This window comes from Primulina tabacum, chromosome 14 (assembly GCF_025594145.1).
Source record: "Primulina tabacum isolate GXHZ01 chromosome 14, ASM2559414v2, whole genome shotgun sequence".
Lineage (NCBI taxonomy): Eukaryota > Viridiplantae > Streptophyta > Magnoliopsida > Lamiales > Gesneriaceae > Primulina > Primulina tabacum.
Window position 1 is genome coordinate 1,478,825 of NC_134563.1, and position 23,277 is coordinate 1,502,101.

Sequence of the window (23,277 nt, forward strand, 5' to 3'; positions counted from 1 at the left end):
ATGGAATAATGTTTTCGAACACAATAGATTTTTTTCAAGATCAGTTGAAGATAAACAAAACTTACATCATCTCCGATCCAATTATTCAAGAAGTCAACAACAACTATCCAAATGTCAACAAACGGATAGAATTGATTTTCCAAACGAAGACGACAATTGACGAACTACAAACTCAATTCACTTGTTCCAATGTGACTTCTGAATTTACAATGTTCGATGATGCAAGCAGAGAATCACATACTAATGAAGATATAGGTATCGATTTATGCGAACAATAAAAACTTTCTAGATTTATGTAATGAAATTATCACATGTTGTAAAAATTTTGCAGATATAATTGGTGTTCTGAAGGAAGTTCGACAGCTTAATAAATTTCACAAAAAGTATATGAACATCATCGGATATAGAAGAGAGATAGTACTTATAAATCCTTCGTGACTATTTATTCTATCTTTATGTCTTCATAAAAAAGAAAAAGCAAACTAATATTTTTCAAAGCCTTATTTTAGTATTAAAATTTGACGATATATGATTGGATAAATATATTTTTATTGATTTTAACTATTTTTCCCTCTTCTTAAAGGCTAGATACTATGACAATTACTTTATGGGATGATCTTGCTATTAACAAAGGACTATTTTTACAAGAGATAGAGATGGATAAACCGGTTATAGCTTTTTGTAACTTGAAAAGACATATATTTGAAGGTAAATTTTTTAAAAATTTTATAATCAATATTTACAAAAATTATTCATTAGCATTACTCACTACTTATTCTTATGACTGATAATAGGAAAGTTTCAGTTCAAATCAACAACAACAACAACAATGTTCACAAATCCATCTTGCATAGAAAAAGAAACAATAAATATATGGTATTATTATTTTCGATTGTTTTTAACAAAACTATAATATTGATATTATTTCTTTTTACTATTCAAGTTTGTAAATATCTTTATGTTAATCATTCTACTACAGGTTAGGTAACAACTTCAAAGAAAGAAGTCTAGAAGAATTATGGATGACACATCAAATTAAAGATGCTGAAGAAATTACTTTGAGGCAAATTCTCGATCAGATTAATATTCTACCAAAGGTTACGTATAATTTATTATTCAACTTATTTTTATTACTTCACAATTATTTTTTCGAATATTTATTCAATGGAGCAAATATTTTATTAATGACATTTTAATAAAAAAATTAGATAGGGAATAAAAAATTGATATTTAATTTGACGTTATGTATCTCATTTATTGACAAATACAGAACAAATTCTATTGCTTCAAGGCATACATATATGAGGTAGAAAATAAGGCGAATCCATGGTACGAAGCATGTAGTAATTGCTCAAAATCAGTCAACAAAACAATGAAAACCCGGAGTTGTAATAACTGCATAGACTTCAATATCAGTATTGTGTCAAGGTAAAATTACATTTAAACATTATATTTATAAGTTTACATGAGTTGATAATAATGTCTTACATTAAATTGTTATTGTAGATATAGAATAACGATGAGCGTAAATTATGGCACTGCCACTGCAAGTGTTACATTGTTCGGAAATGTCGCAAATGTTTTTATTGGCTGCAGCGTTGAAGATTATATCGATTCCATCACTAAGGTATACAAATAATGATTTTTTTTTCCCAAAGAATATATATAATTACCATTTACTAATAATAATATTCTTTTTCTACAGGATGACAACACTTCAATATACTACAAGCATTTAGAGACACCAAATAGAGAAGAATATACATTTCTTCTCAAAATGGACAAGTCGGTTGAAATAAAAGACGGAACATTAGCATTTGTAATTGAAGGCATTCAAAATCCAAGCACAATTTTCAACAACAAAAACGTTGCAAGCAAAAAGAGATCTATAGATTTCGAACAAGAAGATATTAAAAAGAAAAGAGGATCTCCAACAAATATCATTAACGATATTGGCATACAAATAATAGAAGACCACAACAATACAAATACGGAGATTAAGGATGATGAAATTATAGCTTCTCCTGCAAGGAAAGATTTTCAGCATAAAAAAATACAAAAAAAAGAGGTCGTCCAAGAAAAAAATCATCAAAGAATAAAGATATGAAAATGCAAATGATTGATGGCGATAACACCACAAGAATAGTTATTGAAGATGATGATAATATTGCTTCTTTCATGAAGAAGAAAGGGCGAATGAAAAAGGAAAAACTCGTGAAAGATAGAAAATTCCAAAATATAAAAGAAGAAAATGTTGACACAATTTTTTGATTTAAGTTTTAGAATGCATTATCTACGTTATATTTTTATTTTTCTTGAATTAAATAAATAGTAGTAAAATAATGTGATCAACACTATATATTATATTTTTTCTTTATCTCATATTTATTTTAATACTTTTGTTAAATTATATTACATTGAATTTTACTGTTTGACTAAATAAAATAGATGAAAATCATTAATTATTTGCAAACTTATAATCTCTTCTTTAACTCATTTCTTTAACAACATTTATCAACAATAGAAATGTGTTTCCACGTGCGTTGCACGTGTCTTTTTCTATTATATATAAAAGTGTGGATAGTAGAAAAATTTTCTTATTGTGAACGGACATTATTACCCTTCACATGTTTACTTATTTTCATTATTAGGTAACATATGTGGTAATTTCACATTTAGTCTATTAATTAATAATTAATACTAATAAACCACATTTTATGGTTATGATTTTGTAGTTTTGACTTTCTTCTCCATGTTCTTAAATGTTTGAGCTAATTTTTTTTTAAAAAATAATATTAAATTTACTTAATATTAATATTAATTATTTTTTTCATTTTAATAATTTTATTGGACTTTCATTTAAATTCTAACTTAAATTAATTATGTTATTTATTGTGCTATTTCACTATCATTTGAATACATTCAATGAATTATTAAAAATAAATTTTAATGTAATTAGATTTTTTTAAAAAACACTTCAAAAAATTACATATATGAAGGACCCATGATAAAGTATCTGAGTGCTTTGAATGAAGAGTCATTCAAATAAATTCTAAATTAAATATTGACAAATGAAAAAATAAAAAATGAAAATAATCATTATTACTTTTAAATTAAATAAAACTATTTGAATTGAAAATAAAATTATATTTAATCAAAATTTTAAATTTATTTTGTCAAACTATTAATTTCTAAATGCGTGAACAAATATAATAAATAAACCTAAATTTAATTGTGAATTTAAATAATATTAATAAAAAAATTAATAAATTTGAATCAGAAGTAACTATAAAAATGTGGACAAATGAATCGTTCATCCAAATACATCGGATGATATGATACTAGAAAAATATTGTTGTACAGCTGCTAAATGAGAAAGAAATATGTAGAAAATCAAACAATATTTTCATTAGTTTTTTTCCCACTAATTTTGAAATGATTGATTGTTTTAATTACTCTCATAGATTCTATTTTATTTAAGTCTCCTCATATTTATATATTATCAAATATTACTCAATCATAACAATAACGCCATGACATTTTATTTGTATTTATAGAGTTATTTACATACAAGTATATAATGACAAATATATTGATAAAAAGATAATCAAACATTAAATAAAAAAATTGATACACTTAATTTGAACAAAAAAAATATTTTGAGCTTATTCACATATGTTATCACAATTGATACTTTTTCAACTTATTTCTCTAAAAATCAATGACGACATATATTATATGAAGAAAAAAAATAGAATCAAATGGTACATAGATAAAATTATTCTGAAATTGTTTTAAAAAATGACACAAATGAGTCAAAAAAGAGTAAGAGCAAAATATTTCTACAAATAATTCTTATTATAACGTTATCATAACTAAATTGGAAGTTATGTTGGTGTAGAATAAGTCTCTTGTGAGACAGTGTCACGAATTTTATCTGTGAGACAGTTCAACCCTACCGATATTCACAATAAAAAGTCACTACAACAATAAATGGCTATTGTGACACTTTTTTTGTAGACACTTTTAATTAAATGTTGTTACAAATACTTAATAATGACGCTTATAAAAAATTAATAATGTGTAAAATAAAAAAACATATTAGATTAGTTATTCTGACATTTTTAATTGATGTCATGAGAAACAATTATTTTCTATCCTTCAATATTTATTCAACCCAAATATTCTCACCTTTATTTTATCTATTTTTCTACCGAAAATCTTCACCCTACTCTCCAATTTTAAAAAAAACTTGATTAAATGAAAAATCGAGAAAAGCTGGAGAGAACCATCCCACGCCCAATTATCATTCTCGATTAATGAACGAAAGCTACTGCCGTTGGCTCTCTCCCTCACGACCCCAGCTGCCGCCGACGCCGCCCAGACCACCAAACAAGAAGCGTCGAGGTCAGTATGTTCTTCCCCAAGCCCCTGCACCTCTTTTCTACACTGAATCTAGAAGAAATCGAGTGGATCCAACCCTGTTCAAAGTTCACTGTGTGCACAAGTTCTTCTTCGATTCCGGTTTGATTTTTCTTTGATTCTTGGTTGTTTGTGTTGTATTCAGTAAGTATTTGAAGCCTATGTGTTTCCCCACTTTTCCAGCCACTTTAGCTTGCTTCCGATGAGATTTTGGTGACTTCTCCGGCAACATTTTCAACATCTAAGGTGAGATTTCTGCGGTAATATCTACAAGAAGTTTTTGCATTTACAGTGACAAGTTTACATAATCAGATTTTGTGCATTTACAGTGATAAGAATTTTGAAGCCTATTTACAGTAGGTTGTATTTTTTCCTCTCAATTTTTGATATAATCTATCTAATCCACTTAAAGGGGTGAATATAATTAATCGAAGAGTCAGCCAGCCCATTTGATCATCTTTGTGTGGATTTCTTTTGTTATGACTCAGCCAAGCCCCACAAATTTTGATTGTTTCTCGCTAGTCTTTGTCGGTGAAGAAGACACTGAATTCTTGTGGGCGAGAAAAATCTTGTTTTATTGCATTTGCTTATATTTGGGTTTATGATAAGAAGGAATAAAGCATCCTGCCTAAAACTGGGATACGTGGCTGTAAAATAGTCTATGATTTGGTTTTCTTGCTGTTTCTTTTGATTGATTATACATGCACATGTGATTAGGCATGAGTTCTTAATTGACAGGGTTGTCACCTGTTCACGCATAGATCGATGATTCTGGATCGAATGTTAGACAACATGATTCTGAGGCCATGTTTGCTGACTTAGGCCATTTCAACGTAACAGCCGTGCAAGTAAGTATTGTTATTATTGTGCATTACATTATAATTATCTTGCATGCATATTGTGCACTACATTAGAATTATCCAAATTGAATTATATTGTTTGTTTAATAATATCGGGAGTGGATGTGTTTAGTAACTTGGGTTGATTATTGTTGTAATGCATAATGTTTTCACGGATCCTTGAATTTGAGGAATGACAAGTTAAATACAAAATATGCATTCTGCTATTTGAAGTTATATCTACTCTTTTTCGTCCCAAAACCAAACATATATATTTTTCCTTTTTGTGTCTCTTCAGATTAGTTTCACGGGAATGGTTTTTCTTGCTCTCCTAATTGCATATAGTGGACAAGCTGCATATCTTTCCAAATTCCCTGATCATGTAAAGCACATATTTTATGACTCCATACCAGGTTAATTATTTCTCTCCTACAAGTTCTTATATTAAAAACACAATTCTAAATCTAAATCTCATCTAATTTTCCATTCAAAATTTGAACATGATCTATATCTAGATATGATACAGGTCCACAATATTGGCCAACTTTTGTTGTGGCTAATGCTGCAGCAATTATCGCCAGTCAAGCTATGATATCCGGAGCATTTTCTATCATTTCCCAGTCCCTCAGCCTAAGTTGTTTTCCAAGAGTAAAAGTTGTTCGTACTTCTGCTAAGTATGAGGGACAAGTCTACATTCCAGATATCAACTACTTTCTCTCCTCCAATATTTATACAACAAAACTAAAGATGGTCAAACAAGTGCAATGTGATATGTTTTATTATGTGGATCTGTTTGTTCTTCTTTGGGTTCATGTCTGTGGAACTCATAACCATGGTTTTTGTTTTGCCAAGCAGTATATGTTAGAAGCATTCTTGATTAATGTTGGGCTGTGTTTTACTGTTTCAAAGACTTGGAAATGTTGACTAATTTTTCTAAATGAAATTTTCTATCTGATGTTTGTACTGTTAAGTAAAATCTCTTGCTTTTGCTGTAATGAGTTAACTAATTTGAATGATGTTTCTTTATGCTTTTTTGTTTTCTGGCTAGCTGGACATACTCATTAGCATAATGATTGTTGTAGATTGTACTTTATAATTGTTTTTATCAAAACCTTCTCTTTTGCACTTTCACGTAGATTGAATGTTCTGTCTCAATAAGTCTATTTGATTCGACGAAAATTGTGGCAAAAGAAGTTGTTCGTAGCATGGATCCAAATACCGAAGTAGGAAGACAGACGTTGGGACCAAATTGGTGTGAAATACAATTCTAGTTGTCCAATAACGGGAAGAGAGTTTGATTAGGCCATATAATCTTTACAAAAGGTTGGGGATACACTTGGAGGAATGATAGTTTGGCCTTGTCATTTGGTATGATATTCAACTTTTCAATTAACTAGTATTTATTGTTATGTCTGTCATGTTAATATCTTTTTAAACCAATATCAATTATATTTGCAGTTGACAGTTAACGAGGAAGATTTCTACTAGGTGCATTTGGATAAATAATAATTTTTCAGTTTATCATTTGGTATGATATTCACTAGTTTGAATTAAATTTTAATGTCTTTATTTTGTGCTTCTTTAATTTTATTTCATTCATATAAATATATGAATTTTTATTGTAGGTGACAAGAATATTGGATTTTGATTAAGATGAGATGGTTGAAGAATGAAGATGCGCGCGTCACAAGTTTGCTTATGTTTTGCTTTACAAGACTTAATTGTTTGCTAGTTCTTAAACTAAATACGTTTAGTACATTTGGTACATTTGTTGGGGTATTGATGTTTTTCGAGGTAACAAATTTGTCAGTCTTATACATTAATGATTGCAAAATTAATGACAATTATTGATTAGTAATTTAATTTCTATTTTAAAATTTTGTATTTGTATTTATGTTAATTTGTTATATCCTTGAATATTATATCATGAAAATATTGAAAATCGATGACATTTCAAAAAATATGACATTTTTATGTCATAATAGAAGATTAAATCATGTACATAAAAAATGTAATTGTAAAACTCATATGAAGACATTTCAAAAAGTCATTATAAATAACTATTAATGTCAATTTTCAATGTTTTATATAATAGTATAGAAGACATTTGTAAGTGTCATTACAGATTACATAATGAGACATTTTAAATTAACCTTATAACATATCATTAGTGACATTTTTTATTGTCACTATAAATAATGTACACGACACTTTTAGTTGTCATTATAAATTATGTTAACTGACATACAAATTTGTCATTATTGCTATAATAACAAGGCATGTATAAATGTCTTTAAAACATGAGTTTTCCTGACATTTAAAATTGTCATTATATGAATAATTAGTAACATGTATGAAGTTATCATTAACATCTTCTAATGACATTAAAAAATGTCAGGAAGTTTAAGACGACATTGAAATAGACGACATTTGTTGGAGGTGTCACTAAAACTTAAATATCACTAAATATTAAATATGATGACATTTATGAATGTCATAATAAGCATTTATTGTTGTAGTGAGTAATATTCTTAGCATAAAAAGTAATAATTTTTCATAGATAACCCAAATAAGATATTCGACTCACTAAATTGATCTGTGAGACCGTCTCACAAGAGTTTTTGTGGTTGGTGTAATGAGAATCACCAGTTGTGCAAATAATATATACAAATTACAATTTAAATGAGATGGAGAAAATAGTCTATAATTAATTTTCTATATTTTATGTTAAAATTCTAATGTGATGCCTTTGAATTTGTATAGAGGAATAGATAATTTTATATATTTACAATTGTAAAATAATTAATATATGACAATTATATCACTTAAAATTAATATGATATAATAAATTTTAAAATATGAAAATAAAAGATAAATATGACATTATCATCATTCATTTGACACCTCTAAAATATTTCTTATTATCATGAGTCGTAATTTGACCATCCCGATTAATAATTAATAAGAATTGATTATCCATTGTTATTAATATCTCATTTTTATTTATTATCTCATGCATCACTATTTTGTGATGTTAAATTTTATTGTTTTTAATTAACAAAAAAAGAGGAAAAATTTAGGTACGATGTTAATCTAATTTATTGATAACCTTCTAATAATAATCAATTGAATTAAAAAATAATATTATACTTAAGTAATTATAATTTATTCTGATTTAAATTTATTAACTTTTTAATGTCCAATATATATATAGAATTCATTAGTAGTGTACATGATTTTACTTTTCAAACGATAGCAAGAAACATATTAAAATATAAATATATAGTGAAAATGAATTCAAATTTTCTGTTAATAGCTTCGAATCTTAGCAAATGTAATTCTAAAAAAATGAGAGGATAATGATTATGATGATAAATGACACTGAAGATTGATTTATAGTGATGGTTTTTTTTTCTCTTTTCTGAGATAGAATAATGATATTTCAATTATTAATTTAAGAAAATAAATCTCAATTTAATAAAATTTTTGGAAATGAAGTTTTCTTAGTTCACTGCTTTAAGCAAATATATCTAGGGCATAGAAGGGGTTAGAGATGACAACTTTCCCCACGGGTTTGGGACCCTGTGGGGAAAACCCGAAACGGGGATGAGATCCCCGATTTGTTCGGATTGGGGTTCGGGATCAGGTATTTTTTAAAATCTTCGAAGTAGTTTGGGCCGGATATGAGCTTACTATACTCATCTCCGAACCCGCCCCGCCCCGCCCCGCCCCATTGTCATCCTTAGAAGGGGTGAATGAAATATTTATTTACTTTATTTTCAATTCTTGTGTTTAAATATATTAATTTTTTCCTCAAAATACAATTTGTGCACATAGGCTTTCTTTAGCTAATGTAATGTTTTATTATTTTTTATATAATTTATTGACTAACAAAATGTAGGTTTTTGAAAGATTTCGAATTTACGTAATTATAGTTTAGAATATAACTTAAAATGAAAACTTGTTGTCACATGTTCTTGATTATTCCAAAATTATAAGTAAGTACTATTTTAGATTTTCAAGATGTATTTTTACATTTTAGGAATATATTTATCAATTAATTGATGTAATGAATAGATAAATATCAACATCATATACTAAAATGTTTTCTTCAACTCTTATATTGCTTAACTAAATAAAATATATTCATATAATTCTATTTACGCTCTTATATTGCTTAATCAATTCAAATCGTTTCATATCATTGTATTTGTATTGTTATGTTAGTTCAATATGTAACGTCCCGAAAATTTAAAAGTCCACGTGAACCACATGCATGCAAGTTATTAAATTTCTTTGGTATTTTACTAAGTTGTTTTAAAGCATTAAATGCATGTTTCTTTCATTAATTTATGTTTAATTATTTTTATGCATTTTATGCATAATTCATACATGATAGGATTTAATTCATGAAATTTTAAAGGTTCATGCATTATAGATTTTTAAGTTGCATTTCGCACTCGAATGAGTAATGGTGACCGGAGAATTTTCAGGAAAATTATTTTACTACAGGATTAATTTTTATTAATTAATAAAAGGTGTTTTTAAGGATATTTTTCAAAAATGAGATTTTATTGGGTATTTTTTTACCCGCATGATTTTATTTTTAACGGTACGTAAACTTTATCGAATCGGGAGACTTTTTGAGGGTTCGACTAATATTTTCAAAATCTTTCCAACACGAAATATTTTTCGGGAGTACGTTTGGATTTAGTGGGCCTACTTTTAAGCTTTTTGGGCTTAAAACTCTTTTAAAACTTTTAAAATGCAAATTATGGCCCATAAACTAATATTATCTATATAATTAAGCTACTAAGTATTGTTTAACTTAAACCTAAGAGTGTTCAGCCGACACCCTCCTACGCAGCAGCATTCATCCCTCGAGTTCAGAGCTTTTCTTTGAGGAAAATCTTCGGTGGTCTCTTGTTCTTGCAAAGGAAGCTTTCATCTTCACGTTTTTGATCATCAACATCATAAGGCACGCTTTGTAACATCCTTCTCGCATCATTCACGCTATATTACTGATGTACATGTATTTATGCACGCAAAACTTTCGATCCAGCACTGTACATGATTTATACATTCGGTTTTCAAGTGTTCTTACTATCCTTTGTTTGATACTCATGCTTTCCGGTTTTTAGTGCAAGGGGTTGCTGTTTGTGAATGTTAAGGGAACGGACAAGAGGGCAGAGCGAGGTTGAGAAGCTTGCGTAAGGTTTGGACAGAATGGGCCGAGAGGTGTAGAGGATGGAAGGGTTTTCTCGTTTTGGGATAGTGTCCTTGGAGAGGCTCGCACTATCGCTGCGTTTGGTCGCACAGCAGCTTTGTCCTTCATTTAGGCTTGGTTTAGAATGTTCATGGAGGTCCTTGGTGATTCATAGAGGATGACATTTGGTGGTAGAAGGGTGGACCGAAGGAATGAAGGGGTGGAGCCATGTGTTGGATAGATAATGGTGCAAGTGGGAGTGGCCGATTATTGTTGGGACAGTAGGTTGGCTGAGGATTAGGAGTTTAATGTGAAGGATTTAAGGGCTGTAATGAGTGCTTAAGAGTGAACAAATGTGGGAAGTGGCGTGAGTTTTGAAAAAAAAAATAAAAATAAATGAGTGTTCAAGGAGAGGTTTAGGAAAAGGCCGAGGATTTAGTTGCTTGCTGAAATTTTCCGCCGAGAAATTTTAGGTCCCATATTATTATTTTTGGATATTTTAGTGTTTGTAATATATGGTAAAAAGCTGGGAAAGTTTGGATAAGTTTCGGGTCGATTCAGGTTAAAACCGGGACTCCGGTTCAAGTTTTAAAACGAATTGGTTAAGTTCTGATTTTTCTCGGGTTTATGTCTAGTAATACTTTTAATAATGTTTTGGGACATTTTAAGGAGTTTGGTAAGCTTCGGGTCAATTTTAGAGGTCCAGGGTTGAAAAGGTACTTTTTGGGTTTCTAGGGGCAAAATGGTCATTTTGCACTCGAGGTGAGATTTTGGTTCTGGCAGGGCCCTGAGCACAAATTTATGATATTTTAAATGTTCATGCATGATGATTACGATTTTTAAGATTTTATGAAGATAAACGTCGCATGTTTGGATTTAAGAAAAATTGCATTGATGAATGATTTTTATAAGTGATGAAAATGTTAATGTGAAATGACGAGAATTAGTTGTGGCTATCGAAGTATATGTAAATTTTTAAGATGTATATGTAAATGATGATGATGATGAGGCCTAGGCACAGTGGATAGGTAATCCTGTCACTGATGTCCGACAGCCGCCCGGTACCGCGGTTCTATGTATGATGGATCCATCGTAAATGATGATGTACGATAGTCACCTCTAATGAACTGAATTCACCAAAGAAAATGATAAATGATAAACGGTGAATGATGAACGATGAATGATGAATGATAAAGATGATTAATGATGAGCTGTTTTGACACGTCATGATTTTACACGACACGTTTATGTTACGTTTTTAAAGTTTATGAAAGGTATGTTGAGTATGATATTTTTCACTGCTGTGTGCTATGTATATGTATTTGCTATTAACAGTGCAGGTGTGTTGAGTCTCTAGGCTCACTAGGCGTGTGTGATGCAGGTGAGTTCGATGTCGAGGAGACTGGAGGTGCTGGACTTTGAGTAAGCGGGACTGGTGGACGACACGACCCGAGGACCTATGATTTTTCCGCACATCAAGATTTATGGTTTTTGAGAGGATATGATTATTTTTCACTCTGTTTTATTTTACGGTGGATGTTAGGATTTTACTCGTTTTTACTCCGCTTCATTTTATTGGTAAATGTTGATGCTTATTTTCAAATGACGATTTTAAGAAGGATTGTTTGCATGGGATTTATTTAAATGTTTCTTTTAAAAAAAAATTATTTCCGCATTTTAAATGAGTAGATGTTTCACAATATATTACTTAATCTGATAAATCATTATTCCAAATTCTTATAATTTGTTATGATCTATTTTTTTCCGAACGAAATGTTATTTGATTGATTGGATCACGTTATGCAAAGATTAAAAATATTTTTATTATTAATTTATTTCTTAGTTATTTAGAACATGGGTTCACGTGCGGATGCACGTGCTTTTATGCTAGTCATCCACAAAAAGTACAAAGTACTTCGAACTACGGAAATTAGTGTCGTGTGAATAAGAGAAAACATGTTATCTTTGCGAGCCATATATATACTAATAATCTTACTACACGCTATACATGTTATCCGTAAAAACTAAAAAGAAAATGTTTTTTTTAAATTTTAAAATTAAAGTTATACTTTTTTTTTTCTTGAAAGATGATAGAGAAGATATATGATATAAAGAGATTTGTAAAACATGAAATTGAGAAGTTAATATATTTTTGGAACTTATAATCTTACATAGCTTTTGAACCAGCTCAAAAATTCTTCTACAACAAATCCTCAACACCATGATCACTCTCAAATTAATTGATATTACTGAAGCACAAAATCAATAATTATATCATCTGATTTATCGACCTAACAATTTGGACTTTCTGGAGTCTCGTCAACCTGGTTTGAAGATTGGTTTTCTTCATCGAAGTTCTCATTTTCAGTTTCCAAATTTTCCTTGAAAACAAAATTTTCTTGGTTTTAAGATGTTCTAGACTTGATTCAAACTTAAAAAAATAGTTATTTGAAAAAGCAATACCGCCAGTACCATTTGGGTGAATCCACATAACTCCACCCTACCCCAAATGTTGTAAAAATAAATAATAGGAACGAATACTCACAATCCATTGATAATTTTTTTTATTGTATCATTATACCACGAGAGATTATTTTCTTGCTCTCTATAGAACTACGGATGGATAAATTAGATTATTTGGCTTTGTAAGCCTTTCTAAACCGATGTTTACAACTTTGAATTTGCATAACAGAAGCCATCAAACAATTTACAAATAAATCAACTAATGGTAAACTAAAATGATAAAGAATAAAGAACTTAAAAAGGTTCCATGACAAAGCATGATTCTCCTTCTCTCGGTTAAAACTTCTTAACCGATGAACTTCAACATCACTTTTCTGTCCTCAATGGTTTCGAGCCAGCCATACGACACAAACATCTTATTCATCTCGAAAGCTCCAAAAGGATAGCCATACAATTCACAAGCTCAAAACTCACTTACCAATGACCATAGAGTTCTTGCAACTTACATGAAGATGTATGAGATACCAAGAAACACTCACATTATGTAAACAAAAATATCACATAAGAAATGATAGGCTATATTCACAAGTCATACCAGCTTTTATGTAAACTAAATCTCTCAAAGGCAAGCAACTCATCAGGTTTTGAAGTACTATTTTCACAAATCCTAGGAATTAAAAACTATCATCTTCCAGTTTCAAGAAAAGCATCTAAGAAAACAGAACAAAATTAGTTATTGCCGAACCTGTACATTGCATCAAAACTGCAATTACCAAGCACACAACTTGGGAGAGAAAACTGAGCAAAACACGGATATGACTCATTCTTTACTTGGAGGGCTGCTCCCTTTCTTGCTAAGTTGAAGAGATTTGCTCACCATGACCTTGTGGTGCAGCACAACCACAGAGAAAACCCTCTGATTCCACTGCTCCGTGCACGCTGCTGCCTCTGGCTATGGCCTTTTGATAAGCACGCCATCCCATTATTGAAAGAGCATAGGGTCTGCCATCACGTTCGTACAACTCCCTACTTTCCATTCTTTTCCCCATCTCTTCCATTCTGGCTTCGAGCGACCAACAATTACCTGCTTGCCCAGAAGCAGAAGCAAGAAGGGTCGACCTTCGATTCAATAGAAGAGCACGTGCGCCTGTTAAATCACCTGTTTCTGCCATTTCTTGAGCCTCAGTGAAGCCTTGCTCTGCCAAGACACGGTTCCTTTCCTTATCAACTTCCAAACTTACTGCCGTCTCCAGAGGGGTTGGAAATATCGGTCTCCGTATGGTAACTTGGCCACCATCAATTTGTACCATGTCGTTTGACACTACTGATATGTAAGAACATGTAATATCCAAAAGGGACGTAGTAATCAATTCATTTTCGGCGTCTCCAACGCTACAAAATACAGGGACCGTTAAGTTAACGATAAAATCTTGTTCCTCCTCCCAAATAAAATCCCCAAAATTTATTAAAGCTTGTGATCCTTTGTTAGAGATTTTACTACTTGCATATCTTTCTGAAGATATTGATAGAATTTGGACTCCATGTGATGCAGACCTCACTATTAAACAAAGCTCCTGAGCTAAAACATAATGCAGAAAACCAATACAGAGACCAACATTATCTTCCACCGCTTCATAAGAGTTGACAATAGAAAAATGGCCAACTGATACATCAGATATGGCTTTTAGTGAAAGAGGGTCATGATCTGCACCAAAACCGAATGTGTAAACTGGAAATGGTGGTTTTTGGTCATGATCTCCCATTCCTCGGTGGTTTTCGGGATAGATAGAAGCAGGCAATAGATGCAGATAAGGTGGAGGCTGTCCTGGACGTGGAAAATGTGTGGCACGGTAACAAGTATCCATTCCATCTGAAAAGAATATGATGCTACCGACCGGATCCTTGTACCGCCTTTCTTCAAGAACCTGAACTCCCATCTCCAAAGCTTCTAAAATATTGGTGCAGCCACTTGCCAAAAGTGAATTCACACACTGTTTAGCATTTTCGCGCCCATCCTCTGTCATTCTGCGCAAGGATAAAACTCTCTGAGCACGAGTTGAAAATGACACGATCGAAAGTCGGTCAGAAGGACCCAACCTATCGATCACAAAGACAACAGCACTTTTCAGGAGTGCCAATTTTGATCCATGCATGCTGCCACTAACATCTAGCACAGCAACAAGATCGATGGGAGTGTTACCTAAGTCTTCCTCCGGTGGTGCTATTATTTGAACAAGAATAGAAAATTCTGAAACAGATTCCGAAGAAGCTACAGCGACCCGCTCCAGAATGGTCTTGATACTGATATTTTGTGGGTCAGCAGGTGGAGCAGAAGACACAGGATCAGCGGTGACCAAAGGTGGCAGTTCATCATCAGAAAATAGAATCAGTTTTGGCTCATGCATAACACGAGCGACCGGATTTGGAGCGAAAATGCTATCAACGTTCGTGTTAGAGTTTGGAACAGCCAAAGGAAGATCGTTACATTTAGCTCGACAAACAGGACAAAGGTAATTTCCAAATGTCACACTGTTGCTTACGCAGCTAAAATGGAAGGAAAGAGCACCCTCAGCAGTAAAGAAGGTCTGGCCTTGCCCCGATTCCATAGACTCCAAGCAAATGGCACATGTTTTCTGAAACAAAATGAAAGATTAAGTGTACGTGAATATTAATTTCTACATAACAGTTGATTTCAAAAGGTAAACTCACAACCATAAATTATCAGTACTTTTGCACGCAAAGTACTAGGCAAAACTGACTGTCAACGACCACTTATAACACATTGTACAATCTCAAACAAGAATATGTTGCAGAAATCATATTTGGAAATTCTCCCAGTGTCACATGAATAATTATGTTAAGAAAGAACCAATGGTAGAAATCAACTCCCAAATTGTACATAACCAGGAAAAAATTTCAAATAAAGTTAGGTCAATCACCATAATGCATTTGAGAGATTAGCCCATCATAATGAAAATGTCGATAATCTTACAAATACATGAACATGGGTGAAAGTAAAGATTAAATCACCGGAGAAACAATGAATTAATCATCAAATAGAATCTTGAAATCATACGGACCCTTTATGTAACTACTACAAAACTAGAAAACCAATCTAATCACGTAGAAATACAATCTTTACGATCCATCCAGGAAATCACAACAAATAGAATCGGAAGCAGTGAATTATAAACCCAAGTAAACCATCATAATCAAGAATTTTGCTACATGATCATGTCAAGTAAACGCAAAACAAGAAAGGTAAAAAGAAAAGAGGAAAGAAGAAATAAGTAACCCAATCAGTAACATTCAGAAAAGTTTACATTATCTGCTTGAGAACCCATGGAATTCTCGTCTTTGGCTTGTTTCTGATCGTGCAGCGGGAGTGAAAATCTTGTGTGCGAACCGCGAACTTCTGTTATATATATTTATTTATTTATATATATATTTCCAATCGGTTAATTTACTTAAATATCCCTTATTTTCATCTAATCTAATATCTAAATATGAAATTTACTTAAATATCTCTTATTTCCATCAAAATCTAAAATGTTTGTAATCTAAAGTCTAAATCTAAAAAAATTCAAATTACCATGTTTTTACATGATTTTACTTAAATATCCCTTGTTTACACAAAATACTAAAAATTTGAACTATTTATTAAGTATTCTTGTTTTTACACTAAATACTAATATTTTGAATTCTTTTTTTCTATGAATTTACTTAAATATCGTTTTTACACAAACTACAAAAAATTTGAATTGTAATTAAATATCAATGTCTTTACACTAAATATTGTATTATTATTATTATTATAAATATGAGTTAATTTGAATAACTAATTAAATATTCATGTTTTTACACTAGATAATAAAAAATTGAATTACTAGTAATTTAATATTTCGATTTAAAAAATCTGAAAATTTCCATGTTTTTACAAACTATTTTATTTCTATCTTTTAAATATTTCTTTTTTTTTTTACACTAAATAATAAAAAATTGAATTACTAATAATTTATTTTATCCATCTAAAAAGTCTGAATTTTAATAATTTATTAACCAAATTATCCCATGTTATGCCTTTTGTGTTGGGGTTGTTAAAAGTAATTTTTCAGGAGTTTGACTACAACTCTTTGCTCATTTATCTCTAAACGTAACTCATTCACATTTATTATATAGATAAAATTGTACAACTATATTTTTTTTCTTTCGGGGTTAAATTTCATGAGAGACTCGTTTCATTCAAATGTGTACTAGATGATCCGATAACTTAATATATCACGATCGAGTCTAGTATTTTTTATTTTACTTTGATTCGTTGAGAAATTTATCATTCGATGTTTTGCACTTTAGTAGATATGTTTATAGTTAACTACCATAATTTGCTATCACTTATATCTGATTTTAAAATTTCGTTTAGTGTTTAAAACTGAAATAAACAATGATATGTTGATTTCAAAACAATAATTCTTGTATTCATATACTATACAATAGCACATATTAAAGATATTGAGAATAAAATGTCTCCATAGTACTAATTAAGCACACAATAACAGCTTTGAAGTTGTTATCAAGATTCAAGAGTTTGCATGAACCCATGAGTTGTGTGGAGCAAAATATTAAGATATTACAAAAATAACCATGTTTCCATCTATTTTTCATTCATGGATCTCTCGGTTTCCAAAATCAAACTTTGTTGTTCAGCATCTTGAACTAACCATCTCTTCGAGGGTATTGTTAAAAGATCATCAATTCCTAATCTTTTAGCAAATATTAAACAGATTTAAAAATATCTGCTTATAATTATAATTTTAGATTAGAACCAAACAACTCGAATGGCATTGTTTGAGGAGATCGTTGCATCTTTTATCAGTTGTTTAATAATAATAAATAAAAAAAAAAGCAATGATATGTTTTCAGGAATCAATGAAAAAACCGGATGATTCTTAAAGAAACAAGAGTAAGTAATAAAAAGGAAGACCTGAAGCGTTAATTATTTAAATAGACAAAATAAAGAGACCACATGAAAAAAAAAGAATACTTTTATTTTTGGTTTTGTAATTTATATTTTTCCATTTTTGGTCATTTCAACGAGAGATTTATATTTTTAGTCATATAATTTGTATTTTTTTTTCCAAGTTTGGTTCTTTCTAGATTCCGAGTCCAGCATGTTTTGACCAGAAATTGTCTGTGCGTTGACCTAGAATGTTGAAATAAATTTTTGAAAAGCCACATAATATTCTAAAAAAACACGATACACATGCAAGTTTTCTTTTAAAAATCAATGTCAATGTCAAAGTCCACCACATGATTAATTTTCGAGAGACGCTATGGACTTTAAAAAAAATTACGAAAAATCAATGTCAATGTCAAAGGAGCACATATTTAGGAGTCAGGACTACCCGAAAACATGATCCCCATCCAAATCCAAGGTTGGAGAAAAAAATGTAGAATTTTGCTTCAGTCCTGAGAAAAAAACACGACCCCAAATCAATTAGGGAATAGTCCTGAGGTCAGCTACGAATTTTCCTACGAGGGATCTGTCCAAATCCAAGTATTCCAGGCCAAGGAAGAAGATAATAATATTGATATTGTTAGAAGTTAAACTGAAAAATGAATTTGTATGAAATTTAAGATGTTCTAAACTTGATTCGAACTTAAAAAATTAGTTATTTGAAAAAGCAATACCGTCACTACCATTTGGGTGAATCCACAAAATTCCACCCTACCCAAATGTTGTAAAAACCGAACACTCATAACCGATTGATAATTTTTTTTACTGTACCATAATACCACGAGAGATTATTTTCTTGCTCTCTATAGAACTACGGATGGATAAATTAGATTATTTGGCTATGTAAATAAGCCTTTCTAAACCGATGTTTACAACTTTGAATTTGCATGACAGAAGCCATCAAACAATTTAAAAATAAATCAACTAATGGTAAACTAAAATGATAAAGAATAAAGAACTTAAAAAGGTTCAATGACAAAGCATGATTCTCCTTCTCCCGGTTAAAACTTCTTAATTGATGAACATCAACATCACTTTTCTGTCCTCAATGGTTTCGAGCCAGCCATACGACACAAACATCTTATTCATCTCGAAAGCTCCAAAAGGATAGCCATACAATTCACAAGCTCAAAACTCACTTACCAATGACCATAGAGTTCTTGCAACTTACATGAAGATGTATGAGATTCCAAGAAACACTCTCATTATGTAAACAAAAATATCACAAAAGAAATGACAGGCTATATTCACAAGTCATACCAGCTTTTATGTAAACTAAATCTCTCAAAGGCAAGCAACTCATCAGGTTTTGAAGTACTATTTTCACAAATTCTATGAATTAAAAACTATCATCTTCCAGTTTCAAGAAATGCATCTAAGAAAACAGAACAAAATTAGTTATTGACGAACCTGTACATTGCATCAAAACTGCAATACCTAGCAAACAACTTGGGAGAGAAAACTGAGCAAAACGCGAACATGACTCATTCTTTACTTGGAGGGCTGCTCCCTTTCTTGCTAAGTTGAAGAGATTTGTTCACCATGACCTTGTGGTGCAGCACAACCACAGAGAAAACCCTCTGACTCCACTGCTCCGTGCACGCTGCTGCCTCTGGCTATGGCCCTTTGATAGGCATGCCGTCCCATATTTGAAAGAGCATAGGGTCTGCCATCACGTTCGTACGACTCCCTACTTTCCATTCTTTTCCCCATCTCTTCCATTCTGGCTTCGAGCGACCTACACTTACCTGCTTGCCCAGAAGCAGATGCAAGAAGGGTCGACATTCGATTCAATAGAAGAACACGTGCGCCCGTTAAATCACCTGTTTCTGCCATTTCTTGAGCCTCAATGAAGCCTTGTTCTGCCAAGACACGGTTCCTTTCCTTATCAACTTCCAAACTTACTGTTGTCTCCAGAGGGGTTGGAGATATCGGTCTCCGTATGGTGACTCGGTCTCCGTCAATTTGTACCATGTCGTTTGACACTACTGATATGTAAGAACATGTAATATCCAAAAGGGACGTAGTATTCAAATCATTTTCATCGTCTCCGACGCTACAAAATGCAGGGACCGTTAAGTTAACGATAAAATCTTGTCCCTCCTCAAAAAAAAAATCTCCAAAATCTATTAAAGCTTGTGATCCATTGTTAGAGATTTTACTACTTGCATATCTTTCTGAAGATATTGATAGAATTTGGACTCCGTGTGATGCAGACCTCACTATTAAACAAAGCTCCTGAGCTAAAACATAAGGCAGAAAACCAATACAGAGACCAACATTATCTTCCACCGCTTCATAAGAGTTGACAAAAGAAAAATGACCAACTGATACATCAGATATGGCTTTTAGTGAAAGAGGGTCATGATCTTCACCAAAGCCGAATGTATAAACTGGAAATGGTGGTTGTTGGTCATGATCTCCCATTCCTCGGTGGTTTTCGGGATAGATAGAAGCAGGCAATAGATGCAGATATGGTGGAGGCTGTCCTGGACGTGGAAAATGTGTGGCACGGTAACAAGTATCCATTCCATCTGAAAAGAATATGATGCTTACCGACCGGATCCTTGTACCGCCTTTCTTCAAGAACCTGAACTCCCATCTCCAAAGCTTCTAAAATATTGGTGCAGCCACTTGCCAAAAGTGAATTCACACACTGTTTAGCATTTTCGCGCCCATCCTCTGTCATTCTGCGCAAGGATAAAACTCTCTGAGCACGAGTTGAAAATGACACGATCGAAAGTCGGTCAGAAGGACCCAACCTATCGATCACAAAGACAACAGCACTTTTCAGGAGCGCCAATTTTGATCCATGCATGCTGCCACTGACATCTAGCACAGCAACAAGATCCATAGGAGTGTTACCTAAGTCTCCCACTGGTGGTGCCATTATTTGAACAAGAACAGAAAATTCTGAAACAGATTCCGAAGAAGCTACAGCGACCCTCTCTGGAATGGTCCTGATACTGATATTTTGTGCGTCAGCAGGTGGAGCAGAAGACACAGGATCAGCAGTGACCAAAGGCGGCAGTTCATCATCAGAAAATAGAATCAGTTTTGGCTCATGCATAACACGAGAACGAAATGGGACCTGGGGTTCAGGAACTCGATCGACCGGATTTGGAGCGAAACTGCTATCAACATTCATGTTAGAGTTTGGAACATCCAAAGGAAGATCATTCTATTTAGCTCGACAAACAGGACAAAGGTAATTGCCATATGTAACACTGTTTCTTACGCAGCTAAAATGGAAGGAAAGAGCACCCTCAGCAGTAAAGAAGGTTTGGCCTTGCCCCGATTCCATAGACTCCAAGCAAATGGCACATGTTTTCTGAAACAAAACGAAAAATTAAGTTTATGTGAATATTAATTTCTACATAACAATTGATTTCAAAAGGTAAACTCACAACTATAACTATGAGATTCCATGAATTATCAGCATTTTTGCACGCAAAGCAATATGCAAAACTGCCTGTCAACCACCATTTATAACACATTGTACAATCTCAAACAAGAATATATTGCAGAAATCATATTTGGAAATTCTCCCAGTGTCACATGAATAATTATGTTAAGAAAGAACCAATGGTAGAAATCAACTCCCAAATTGTACATAACCAGGAAAAAATTTCAAAGAAAGTGAAGTCAATCACCATAATGCATTTGAGAGATTAGCCCATCATAATGAAAATGTCGAGAATCTTACAAATACATAAACATGGGTGAAAGTAAAGATTAAATCACCGGAGAAACAACGAATTAATCATCAAATGGAGTCTTGAAATCATACGGACCCTCTATGTAACTACTACAAAACTAGAAAACCAATCTAATCACGTAGAGATACAATCTTTACAATCGATCCAGGAAATCACAACAAATAGAATCGGAACCAGTGAATTATAAACCCCAGTAAACCATCATAATCAAGAATTTTGCTACATAATCATGACAAGTAAACGCAAAACAAGAAAGGTAAAAAGAAAATAGAAAAGAAGAAATAAGTAACCCAATCAGTAACATTCAGAAAATTTTACATTATCTGCTTGAGAACCCATGGAGTTCTCGTCTTTGGCTTATTTCTGATAACTAAGAATGAAATATATAATAATGAGATTTAGATAATATTTAAAATCGAATAACATATTGTTTATGAGTATTTATCAATCTAAATATATATAAAACACAAAAAATGAAAATATATTATGATAATAAGTCATATATATTCACTGATTCATATGACACTTTCAATCCGCGTGATTATAACATAATGACAGCTTTCTCAAATTTGAAAATATATCTTTCATCCAAATATAATTCACAATAGAAAAAATAATAAAAATAACATAATAGTGAATTTTATCAGATCAAAATCACGATGTACTTAAATTGAGTAAACATAAACAAAATTTTGTCAAATAAAATTCTCTTAATTAACTAAATTATCATAATAATGTTAAAATAAAACCACTAAACATTTATTAAATTAAATATCAATTGTGATTTTGCTAAATGAAATACATATATAAATAAGATAACTCACAAAATTTTGTGAGACGGCTCACGAATCATTTCGTGAGACGAATATTCTATTTGATTCAATAATGAAAAAATATTATTTTTTATGACAAAAATATTAATTATTATTGTAAATACAGGTATAGTTGACACATTTCACGGAAAACACACTATGAACATTGATCCTAAATTTGCAAACTGCGTGTAGACACAATAATGTAAACACATTATGATTTAAATTTTATATGCATATAATATTTCAAACAATGTTAAATAAAAATAATAAGCACAAAAACACCCGCAAACATTAAAAAATATATATAAGGAAAAAATAGTGTCAGAAAAACAAAATGACATGTTTAAATAAAAAAATATTATGCTTCTTAATTCACATTTAAAAATCAACTTATTATAAAAGTGATATATTTATATATAAAATAAAAGAAAAAGATAAGATAAAAACATTAAATATTCATTAGCAATCATGAAAAAATCAACTCATTTTAGCAACCAATTTTAGTAGCAACAAAAAAAAACAATTGGTAAATTGTGAATTCAATATACATTAATGTCCAAAGTCATTTAAAATGTATAGTGAATTACCAAAAGAACCCATAAAAAAACCATTAATTAAATTTACTAACTTAAATGAATAAGGATATATTAGAAAATTCACAATTAAAAGTCATATATTTATATGTATGTTAGATATATATATATATATATATCCAATCGGTTAATTTACTTAAATATCCCTTATTTCCATCTAATCTAAAATCTAAATCTAAAATGTTTGTAATCTAAAGTCTAACAGA

General features: G+C 31.3%; 3 protein-coding genes across 5 annotated transcripts; 1 reads left to right on the forward strand and 2 right to left on the reverse strand.

Annotated features, from left to right (window-relative positions):
• Positions 1–4,245: 4,245 nt before the first annotated feature.
• On the forward strand, positions 4,246–7,119 carry LOC142525654 (potassium transporter 5-like). Of its 3 annotated transcripts, none has more exons than XM_075630002.1 (7): positions 4,246–4,407; positions 4,606–4,668; positions 5,161–5,270; positions 5,560–5,674; positions 5,788–6,629; positions 6,720–6,789; positions 6,887–7,119. In XM_075630002.1, the coding sequence occupies exons 3-5, from the start codon at positions 5,229–5,231 to the stop codon at positions 6,183–6,185; spliced, it is 555 nt and encodes a 184-aa protein (XP_075486117.1). In that variant the 5' UTR covers positions 4,246–4,407; positions 4,606–4,668; positions 5,161–5,228; the 3' UTR covers positions 6,186–6,629; positions 6,720–6,789; positions 6,887–7,119. The 3 variants fall into 3 exon arrangements, 2 of the variants coding, with proteins under 2 accessions (XP_075486117.1, XP_075486118.1); XR_012815118.1 differs by having other exon boundaries at positions 4,268–4,407; positions 4,568–4,668; positions 5,777–6,629; XM_075630003.1 differs by lacking the exons at positions 4,246–4,407; positions 4,606–4,668 and having other exon boundaries at positions 5,788–5,935; positions 6,398–6,629.
• Positions 7,120–13,167: 6,048 nt separating this feature from the next.
• Positions 13,168–16,343, reverse strand: LOC142524868 (putative E3 ubiquitin-protein ligase WAVH2). Its single transcript, XM_075629008.1, has 2 exons — positions 16,254–16,343; positions 13,168–15,563 (listed from the first exon to the last, which is right to left on the reverse strand). Exons 1-2 carry the CDS (start codon positions 16,272–16,274, stop codon positions 13,785–13,787), a joined length of 1,800 nt encoding a protein of 599 aa, XP_075485123.1. The 5' UTR covers positions 16,275–16,343; the 3' UTR covers positions 13,168–13,784.
• A 2,472-nt stretch (positions 16,344–18,815) lies between these two features.
• On the reverse strand, positions 18,816–22,025 carry LOC142523625 (E3 ubiquitin-protein ligase WAVH1-like). Its single transcript, XM_075627327.1, has 3 exons — positions 21,982–22,025; positions 21,183–21,275; positions 18,816–21,075 (listed from the first exon to the last, which is right to left on the reverse strand). The coding sequence occupies exon 3, from the start codon at positions 21,012–21,014 to the stop codon at positions 20,358–20,360; it is 657 nt and encodes a 218-aa protein (XP_075483442.1). The 5' UTR covers positions 21,015–21,075; positions 21,183–21,275; positions 21,982–22,025; the 3' UTR covers positions 18,816–20,357.
• Positions 22,026–23,277: the final 1,252 nt, after the last annotated feature.